General features: G+C 41.7%; 1 protein-coding gene across 1 annotated transcript in view; it reads left to right on the forward strand.

Moving 5' to 3' along the window:
- Positions 1-8530, forward strand: part of prrc2c (proline-rich coiled-coil 2C) — a 29850-nt gene extending 21320 nt beyond the window's left edge. Inside the window, exons 19-34 of the mRNA XM_042482815.1 lie at positions 86-171; positions 255-449; positions 1271-1528; positions 1782-1874; positions 2033-2134; positions 2228-2399; positions 2949-3170; positions 3774-3895; positions 4209-4375; positions 4506-4737; positions 4897-5007; positions 5243-5437; positions 5525-5625; positions 6214-6340; positions 6464-6706; positions 7754-8530. Coding sequence (XP_042338749.1) covers positions 86-171; positions 255-449; positions 1271-1528; positions 1782-1874; positions 2033-2134; positions 2228-2399; positions 2949-3170; positions 3774-3895; positions 4209-4375; positions 4506-4737; positions 4897-5007; positions 5243-5437; positions 5525-5625; positions 6214-6340; positions 6464-6706; positions 7754-8020 — 2693 coding nt within the window. The 3' untranslated portion in view covers positions 8021-8530. The remainder of the gene's footprint in view (positions 1-85; positions 172-254; positions 450-1270; positions 1529-1781; positions 1875-2032; positions 2135-2227; positions 2400-2948; positions 3171-3773; positions 3896-4208; positions 4376-4505; positions 4738-4896; positions 5008-5242; positions 5438-5524; positions 5626-6213; positions 6341-6463; positions 6707-7753) is intronic.
- Positions 8531-10719: the final 2189 nt, after the last annotated feature.

Raw genomic sequence — 10719 nt, forward strand, 5'->3', positions numbered from 1 at the left:
TTTTTCTTCAATTCAGGTGTCAAGACAAATTTAGGACATTTTTGTCAGTGAGCTCTTGTCTAAAATATGTATTATGCTTTTCCAGTTGGTCCAATCAGCCCTCCCCAGCCACCCTCTGTGAGTGCCTGGAACAAACCTCTTACCTCCTTTACTGGCACTGTCTCCTCTGAGGTACGTTGAATACTCCCATCTCATTTTTGCGTATTATTTTTGCTACACGATAAACCTAAAATACATTGTGGGTTTCTTTTCAGGGTGTTAAGCCTGGATCAGAGGGCAGTGTGGAATTGGCAATAGACAGCATTCAGTTTGGAGCGCCATCGTCTGCAGGCAGCACTGACAGTGATGGAGTTCCAGCGTTGCTAGAAACTGTCTCTGAAAACAAGCTTCCTGCTCCCAAAGAACAGAGACAGAAACAACCTCGAGCTGGCCCAATCAAAACACAGAAGGTAACTCAACTGTGGGGGAAAGTCAGGGGCGAATTCACAGAGTATGTATTGTGGCAAATGATTGAACCATGAATTGGGCATGGCTTGCAACCGCTATCTGCCCTGTCTCAAGGTCCACTTCACAAAAGATTTTGAACTAGTGGTATTACAGTGCAAACACATCCATAACGTTTAGCATCTGAGTGCAGTTTGCCCTCTTTTTTTTTTTTGCATCTGATTGAAAATATTGTGGCAAAGTATAAATGCTGCCTTTGCACCAAGAAAACCATAAGCAGAAACAACAGCTGAGAGAAAAAGAAAAGTGAGTTATAGATCCTGACAAACGAGGTGCAGCTCAAAACTTAAGGCAAAGAATTTAAACTTGACAGAGAGAAACCATATTTGGGATTGAATAACCCAGTCTGCCAGTGAGCTTCAGTTACCACCAACTCTTTGAAGATGCTCATAATTCCACTGTAACTGCATGTGGCTATCAGCATGTATCTGTGTGAACTGGTCTGTTTTTAGCAGTAGGACTTATTTGCACAGAAAGTGGCCAATTTGAAAAATGTATCCATGTTTTTTTCATTTATATATGTGCAGCACAGGAGCACCAAGTTGCTGTTTGCCTTGCAGTGCAGTTAGGGATGCAGTTAAGCCTTTGCCATAGTTTGAGCATTATACAGTTTCTTTTTGTCTTATTTGTGTAGATTTAGTGGCTGCAAAAACCATGTTAACCCTTTTGTGAATTCACCCATTAGTGCTTTAAGCTGTTGAACAAGAACACTGTTTCATATTAGTTGTTGTAGTCATACAAATGTATAATCTCTCCATCTTCCCAGCTTCCTGAAATGGAACCGGTGGAAACCAAGGAGTACAAGCCGGGTCCCATTGGTAAGGAGCGCTCTTTAAAGAACCGCAAGGCCAAAGATGCACGTGGAGGAGAAGGCGAGGGGATGGAGGGAGGCGTCCCTGGAGCAGGCGTCAATAGAGCTACAGACTCCAGTCCTCCCACCAGTGAAACCACAGTACCAGAGCTGGGAGGAGACATCGAGGGCATGATCACTGTCCCTTCAGCAGAATACAACAGTAACTCTAAGGTACTTCAGTGTTACATGACCGCACGGCTCAGCTTTGTTTTTATTTTACTTTTATTATAGTTGAATTAAGGGAAGCAATCATTATACCTTTAGTTGACTTTACCAAATTGTGTCTTAATAACTGTTTTTATCCTGTATTTGTCTGAGCTTTTAGTGAACACTGACAAGTACAATTTAAAAAAAAAAATTAAAAAAAGTAGTATTGCTGCAGTATGACATGTTTACATTCTGAATTTATGTCTTTCCCTCTCAGGAGTCGGTCACTGACTACACCACCCCCTCCTCCTCAATGGCTGACAGTGTTCCTACAGGAGTGAACAAAATAGAAGAGAGTTTGGTGGCAAATGTGAGTTACACATCCTTATTTTGTTTAACTTTCTTTTTAATTAAAGAAATCACAGGTCTGTGACAATAAGTTCTTATAGATAGTAAAAACGAAACCTCTGATCCTTAATACTTGGCATGATTTAAAGACTGCTTTGGGGTGTTTTTGTTGTGTTTCAGGTGGCACTACAGCACTCATTGCCCCTTCCTCGACGCGAGACCCTGCAGCAGAGCTCCAGCCTCAGCACCGTCTCTCCCGCTACTGTTGACCTAACACTAAAGGTACACAGAGAAAGTGACATTACCTCGAGTGTGCTGAAGAAAACTTCCATGAAACAGTAACTAAACGCTTGTTTCTTTCTGTCTCCCCCTCAGATGGAATCAGCTCGCAAGGCATGGGAGAACTCGCCGAGTCTGGAGAAAAATTCCCCAGTCACTTCCTCGTCCTCCCCCATCACCTCCTGTGCATCCTCGTACTCCACCTTCTCCTCAGCCTCCATGCCACAGATCCCCGTGGCTTCTGTTACTCCCAGCACCTCACTGTCAGGTAACAGAACTCCCATTAAACACCTTCTGTATATCTCCAGCAGTATTTTGTGTTAAAATGTTGCTAACCTCAACTCTGTTCTGACATTCTACACTATTGGTAGTTTCGTTAATAAAAAAAAAAAAAAAAATATCAACTACCTTTTTCGATGATAAGAAGAGATGTTGACAAGCTAAAAAAAGATCTTTCATGATAAAAACTGACGTATGTTTTGTTTTCTTTGATGAGACAAGGCTGGACTAAAATGTTAGTGATTGGGTATCGGATATTCAAATTCAAAAATGGTCTCACCAGAGCAGCATCAGTCATTAGTGCTAATTATCAGCCGTAATGAAAACTACCAAAATGTTTAGGTAACTAATAAGCATTCTCGTCTAATATAAAGATATACATAATATAAAGACTAAATCTGAAGTAGCTGCCGAAATTAACACCCTTTTGCACTCTACTAACTATGACTTTTATTTTTGGATATCCCCTTGTGCATCAGTAATATCCAAGCACCCCTACTGATCTTTTGTGTACGTTGTGTTTATTTCCACCCTTCAGGATCTGGGACCTACACAACGTCATCCCTCAGCACCAAGACCACCACAGCCTCTGACCCCCCAAACATCTGTAAGGTGAAGCCCCAGCAGCTGCAGGGTGGGAGCCTGTCCTCCTCCAGCAGTAGCAGCAGTAGCAGCAGCTTCTCTCAGTTGGGCTGCGTGCCTCCCCTCCTGCCTCAGCAACAGCAGACCCCACAGGTGTACGTCTCTCAGTCTGCAGCAGGTGAGAGAAACATGGCACTGAACTGTGACGCTGTGATGTTACACATGTTGGATGCATCAAAGTGGAAATGGATTTGGTCTTTAACATATTCATCTAACTATGTTTTTAATGTCAAATTTCGAACACCAACTTCCTTGTTTTTTTAATAGCCATATTTAAATGTTGATGATGAATAAGAAGCGTGTGCAAATGTAAGCAATCACGTTTTTATTTCTGTGTCAACAGCTCATGCAATCATATTCTCAATCTTGCACACAGTTTTTTCTTTTTTATGTCTGCTGCGTCCACATAAACCATGTGATTTCACATTAATGGAATAAAATTCATAAAATTAGGTAATAATACTTTTTTTAAAAAGCACATAACACTCAAGCTTAAAAAACAGATGTGTGAATCAGAAGGACAAACAAAAACAACAAGAAAATAATTGGTGATTTGGGTATGGGTTTGGGGAGGGAGTTGTGTGTGAATGTGAGTAGTGATGTGAGTGTAAGAAAATGTGTAATAAGACAGGATAGATCTGTTCAGACTGTGTTAGAGAGACTAGGACTCTTTACTATATTAACATAGCAATCACTAATATTTAAATGCTTATGTGTTGAGGTTCTGCAGCTCAGATTCCAGCCTTCTACATGGACACTAGCCACCTCTTTAATACGCCTCACCCTCGCTTGGCGCCTCCCTCTCTGGCGCAGCAGCAAGGTTTTCAGCCCGGCCTCTCACAGGTAGGAATTTCTGGTGATCAATAACACGGTGCAGGAATGCTTTTTAATTTTTGGAATTAAATTACTTGTCTCTTGCTGACGTGGACAGATCGGGAAGTAAATTGCAAACGATGTCCATGAGACTCACTTACACACTTCGTGGGTGTCTGACAGCTAACCTGCTGCTTGTAGATCACAGTAGATTGTGATGCATATCCATGTAGGAATATGGATTTATTTTGTATGCTTTTGCAATTTTTTTTGTTTTGTTTTGTGCTTTTTCTTAGAATTACTTAAGTGGAAAAAATTACCTGTTTCTTTCTCCACCTTATAGCCGACAGCAGTGCAGCAGATTCCCATCCCCATCTACGCTCCACTGCAAGGTCAGCCGCAGCACCAACACCAACACCAACACACACACCAGGCTCAGCTGGGACTCAGCACTGGTCCTCCAGTCTCGCAGCCGCAGGACCTGTTCAGCTCCTCACTGCAGCCTTACAGGTAACACACAACACTACATAGGTAGTCAGTTCTCTGCTCCAAAAACAACTAAACATGCAGTGCTGCTGAATGGCCAGTATCTCTATTTTGGTGTTATGTCATCTGATCCTATGACCCTGTCTGTCTTCAGGTCTCAGCAGGCGTTCATGCAGAGCAGCCTGTCACAGCCCTCCATGATGCTGTCAGGACCATCCCTGCACAGCTATCCTGGTGTGCAGGCACCTGAGCTGGGAAAGCCTCAGTCGAATCTGGCCTATCAGCAGGCCTCCTCGACCCAGCACATTCCCATCCTGTTTGAGCCGCAGCTCAACCAGCCCTCCGGCATGGGAGGCTCCCAGCTCATTGACACCCACCTGCTGCAGGTAACCAGTCTGCTTCACTCTATGGTACATACTTATCTTTTTTCATAATTACATCTGGAATAGATTTATTTTGTATATAGGTTCTATTTGACCTGTGTGTGTGTGTGTGTGTGTGTGTGTGTGTGTGTGTGTGTTTGTGTGTTTGTTTGTTTGGTTCAGGCTCGACAGGGGATGAGTCAGCATTCAAATATGTACTCGGGGCAAGTGCAACAACATGGCCAGAGCAGCTACTACAGCAACACTCAGTCGCCGAGCTCTGCAATGCAACAGGTAGCCCACATGCAAACATAATTCTAAACACTAAATGTCTAAAAACCTCTTATTTAGCTTATGTTGTTCTACTATTCCAGGGTTCCCACGGATCCTTACAAACTACAAACTACAAACTCACAAATTTGTTCATTTTTCCAATTTGTAAAACTGAAAAACACAATTTCTGATGAATAAATTGGTGACTCAGTGATTTGTTAGTTGGTAACATTTGTGTGTCTTCATTTTTCTCCAGGTCACGGTCCCTCTGCCCAGTTCCCAGTTATCCCTTCCAAACTTTGGCTCGGGTGGAGGCCAGCCCCTCCTGGCGCTGCCTCCCACTCCTCCCCAGGCCCAGCCCCCCAACATCAACCGACAGCCCCCGGTGTCCCAGCCATACCGAGGCATCATGGGTCCTAGCCACAGCATGATGCAGCCTCCCACCAGCAAGGTACTTCACTGTGTGTTTCTCATATTTTAATATTTTTGTTGGTAAAAGTGGAGCTCTGACAGTTTTCTTTTTGTCGATACTTTGCAGATGGACATGGATCTGAAACTCTTTGGCAGCGGGATGGATGTGAAGCCCGGAACGCCTCCCGTTGGCGCCAGGAGCACTACACCCACCTCCAGCCATTACAGGTACCCTGTGAATCTAGAGAATAGGAGTCTCACCTATTTTTTTCCTTGCGACACATTTTCTGCAGAAACAGACAGTTAAAATGGTGTTTTGATGGTCATACTCACTTAATGCCACCTTTCACTGAAGTTTGTGTTTTTCTGTCACAAACATAGAATAATATAAATATTTACATCTATCTCAACACTTCCTGTTTTCATTTCAAAATAAAAGCCCTCTGACAACATTTATATTGACAGAATTAGTTAACATGAAGCTATTTATTTTGACATATTTGCAGGATCATGTTGTTTACAATAGAGTGCCTTGCACGGCTCCATAAAGGAGCGAAAAGTACTGACTTTTAATTGTGGAAATAGATGCTTATTGCATCAGGAAGCTTTGCAGCAGTGTCGCAGCAGTTCTGTCAAACGCTGCTCACGCAGGCAGTGTGGCCCAAGTGTCAGTGGCAGGGCAATACTGCCATGTCTTTATTAAAACAGTGTTTGTTTTTTTAATAGACCAGAATCAAAATTGTATCAAGTGTGGCTACCCATCACGTGTCATTTTGATGCACTTTATACTCATGGTTGTTCTGTCCTCCTGCAGAGCCAGTTCCACGTCTCTCCTAGCAGCCAGTCTAGTAAAATCAACAGCATGCTGTACCAGAAGCAGTTTCAGCCCAGCTCTGCCGGCATGAGAATGACACAGCACTTCCCCGGCCAGTTCAACCCACAGGTAGAGTCATAATAACAAAAAAACCTGCTTTTTGATTGTGTTTATAAAAGGAACCAGCTGGTAACATTATAAGAAGCCTGTTAACTGTCCGTTTATTTTCTGTTTTTTTGCTCTTCATTTCAGATTCTGTCTCAGCCCAACATCGTCTCTCCTCTGGTTCGACCTCCTCACGCTAACTCGTTTGCAGGAGGTGTCCAGCGCTCTCCCATGGGCCCTCCAATGTCACCCAATGTGGGTGGCGGTCTCATGCCCCATCCCCGACCACAGCACCCACAGCACAGCCAGCACCCTCCCCGAGGACCTCCCGGCCCCTCGCTTGCACCCAGAGGCACACAGGCGGCTCTGAAGGCTGAACAGGACCTAAAGGTCTGGTTTCCCAATTTATCTGCTGATTCTTTGCAACTGTTTTAATACTCCTAAACACCTGGATCAACGTCAGATTTCTTGTGCTCCGTTCAGACGGCTTTCATAAGCATTTAAACCTCTGAAAACTGAGGAAGTTTAATTTCTTTCTTTTGAAAACATGGAGGGGAAGCATAATAAGCAACTTGGCAAGAAATGTCCCATAAATTGCAAAAAAAAAAAAAAAAAAATGTAAAAGGTGACAAGGAAATAACCTGACAATTAGATGGAAGTAATTGTTTATGTATTTATTGATTGATTGATTTTAAACTAGGGAAAAATGTTTATCGCCGGCCAACTTTCCCTTCTTGAATGAGCTGTACCGGACTTAATTTTAATGTGAGAGGGATGATACTGGTATCATGAGAAACCAGTAGACCTGAGAAATCCAGTGGTATCAACGATGCTAGCGTCACAGTAAAGGGACAAAATAATGCTCCAATGCCACAATTTTGGCAATGGAAAACGGCAAGGTCATTTCACAGGGGGTCCCTTTCCCTCTGACCTCAAGATCAGATTCAGAAATACTTTATTGATCCCAGGGGGTAATTGTGGTTCGATATTTGAATTCAAATAGGTTCTGTGCGTAAATCTCGCTTTTACAGACAGGCCCACTAAATGTTAGTCTCATGAAGTTTTTTGACGTTATTTGATTCCTAATCAACTCAGTCTGGTAAGAATTGATTCACCTTGTCAACATGGACTTTATAGCTGTATTTAAATGCAAAATAATGGAATTTAAAACACATGATTAAAAAAAATTGAGTAATTGTGATAAGCTGTAGAAATACTGTGATAAATCACAGTTTAAAAAATTACTGACAACCTTTCTTAAGGTAATTTTCTTTGTTTGTTTTTTACTTTTTTGGTGACATTTCTTGTGAAGTTGCTCGCTGCCTTTCCATGTTTTTGAAAGAAATAGAGCCAATGTGCTCAGATTTGAAAGGGTTAACTGGCCAGTCAGATAATGGATGTGTAGGATGATTTGATTTTTGTTTTTCCCCCCTGCAGGCGAAGCAGCGGGCCGAGGTGCTCCAGTCCACTCATAAGTTCTTCTCAGAGCAGCAACAGCAGCAACAGCAGCAACTCAAGGCCCCGCAAGTCAGCAAAGTGTCACGGCTCGATCAGGGGGGCAAACCCCCGCTCGACAGCTCCGCCTCGAACCACCAGGCGGTGGGTGACCGCCCAGATTCTGACAAACCCCCCATGTCCACGGCCAAGCCCATACGGACTGGCCCCATTAAACCGCAGGCCATCAAACCAGAAGAGGGCAAGTAAAGAGCCGGCGAACCTCTTCGGATGACAATATGAATGGACGGAAGAGAGGAAGAGAGAGAATCTAGCCCCATTCACTCGGTCACCACCTCATATCAGCCCTGGGGGACAGCGTGGGGGAGGAGGATGAGTCGATGCTAGTGGTTACTGAGAGTAGGCGCCGTCCTGCGTACACATAATCCTCTTCCTCTTCTTTCTTCCCCTGTCTTGTCCCACTGTAGGTGGCGGCGTTTGAGTTGGATTCTTCCATCATATTTAGAGTGCCGATAAAATGGCTGCACAAGTTGTTCCATAGAGATCTACTGAGACGGTAGATAAGAGGAGATGGAAAGAGAAAATTTGAAATGAGATTTGCTGCTGAGTTTGCCATTTTTATAGCTCTTGATTTATTTTTATTTTTATTTTCCCCCAAATAGGATCACGCATATTATAGGAGAAACCTTGTTTTGTTAACGAAAGATATGAATCAGTTTTGTTTTTGTAGTCGAAACAATCTTGTTAAGGAGACGTCATTTTAGTGAAGCACACTTTTTTTTGTTGCCCAATCTCCCATCATAACTAATCCAGAGATTTTGTGCACGTGGAATTGCACCTCATTACGCTCACTCAACGGTTTCATCCACCGCACAGAGACATGAAATCAGAAAATCTCGTCATTTTTTGTTTGTTTTTTTTTTTTTTTGTTTTTACCAGAACGGAAATGTGAAAATTACAGCAGTTGATTGAAATTAATGATTGATTTATTGATTTGTGAGCCTTTGCTCCTGCCTTCTGCTCTCATCTCCTTGCCTCAGAATTACTGGTGTGTTGGGGTGCGCGCGTGTGTGCGTGTGTGTGTGTTTGTGTGTGTGTTGGGTGTGTGTTTGTGGTATAAACAGGGGGAAAGCTCGTAGCTGGACTCTTCTTGTATATTTAGCCAAAGGTTAAAGCAGCGCAGAGATGATGTCACAGCCTTTTTATTAGGATTGCTGTTGCTGTGGCAGCAGAGTTTTGATTTGACTCACACGGATGATGTATGATCACTACATACAGCTGTTCCAGTTTAGGAGCTACTGTCACACACCCTTTCACTGCTTTCTCGCCCATCCTTGCTGTCACACAAACACACACCTACACACACTTCACTGTAAAGCACCCAGACCTGCTGCTATTGACTGATTTCAGTGCCCTTAGCTAGAGAATAGCAGGATAGGGCTATTTAGAGGAGTAAAAACGGTGAGGAGTTGATTGTTGAATAACACTTTTGAGTGTGTGTATGTCAACCCTCACGACGAGGGGGAACAAGAACAGGACGGAGAACAAGGAAACATGATATGAGAAGCCTCAAGTTCAGAAGCGTTCGGGCAGAAGGACACTTATTGTTTTGTTGTCTTTACTGATGAGAGCAATCAGTGCTGTTTTCTGTCTCTGCCTCACCTCCGCTGGCTGTCCCACCCACAATGCTTTCATCTCGGGGTTGTGGCGACAAGGGTCCTTCAGAAATGTACAGTAGTATGCACCCTGAGGTGGGGAGGGCGTCCTCTTCACCTCTACCCTAGTCGGGGGAAGAGTCCTTCCTTTGGAGGATGGATGAGGGAGGGAGGGTAATGATTTTTTTTTTCTTTTTTTTGTTTTTTTTTTTGTTGAACTTGTACAGGGGTTTCATCGCTGTATTAAAATATGTACGGTCTTATTTACATTCTCTTGGTTTGGTTACAGAAACTAATAAAATAATATACTGTTGAGATGTTTTTCAGTGATGCCTGGTTTGTACTTGAAGCCATAGTTCACAATTTTTCCCTTTTTTATTTTTATGCTGCATGAGAATCAAATTTGGTGTGGAATATATCTTACCACTAGGTGGCACTGCATCACCTACCATTTTAAAATCATGTAATATGATAATTGGGCACTTTTATGGCAACAAATGTTCCATTTATGATTAATTAATTGTTTAACCCTGTGCATCCTTAAAAAATTACTCTGGTGTCATTTTAGGACAAAAAATGCCATAAAATATTATTATTCACTTTTGCTGACTTACATCTTTTAATCAATTTCCATCCTTATAACTACAAAAAAATCATTAAATTTCAGAATTTTTACCCATAAAATTCCAGTTTGTTATATATAGCGCCACTGTTGTTTGCTATGGGAAAAAAATACTCCTTATACTAAATGAGAAGTGGAATTTTCATCTTTATACAGTCTGGGACATGTCAATAATTACCAAAAAAATTATTTTAAAGCACTTAATTAATTTTTGTGTGGTGCCAGATTAAAAAAAAAAACTCCCTCTTGATACCCTTGAGGATAAAAATGTCTGCATGAAATAACTGCCATAAAAACTTACATTTATCTTACTTTCTCTATCACTGACTTTAATCTTTTAGCCACCGCCGTTCCCAATCACAACTAGATTATGAATTTAAACCCTTGACAAGATGCTACTATGTTTTCCAATGAAAGATAGAAAAACACGCACAAAATGTAATATATATATATATACATATATATATAACACACACTAATGATTTTTTTTTATATATTACAGTCTGGGATATGATGATGATTAGCAAAAACATTAATTCTGATGCAATCTTATTTTTTGTGCAGTGTTAGATTAAATATTTATATATAAATATATATATATATATATATATATATATATATATATATATATATATATATATATATTATGGTATATATGTACTATTTTTTAA

The sequence above is a fragment of the Plectropomus leopardus genome, chromosome 3, assembly GCF_008729295.1.
Source record: "Plectropomus leopardus isolate mb chromosome 3, YSFRI_Pleo_2.0, whole genome shotgun sequence".
In the NCBI taxonomy this organism is placed as follows: Eukaryota; Metazoa; Chordata; class Actinopteri; order Perciformes; family Serranidae; genus Plectropomus; species Plectropomus leopardus.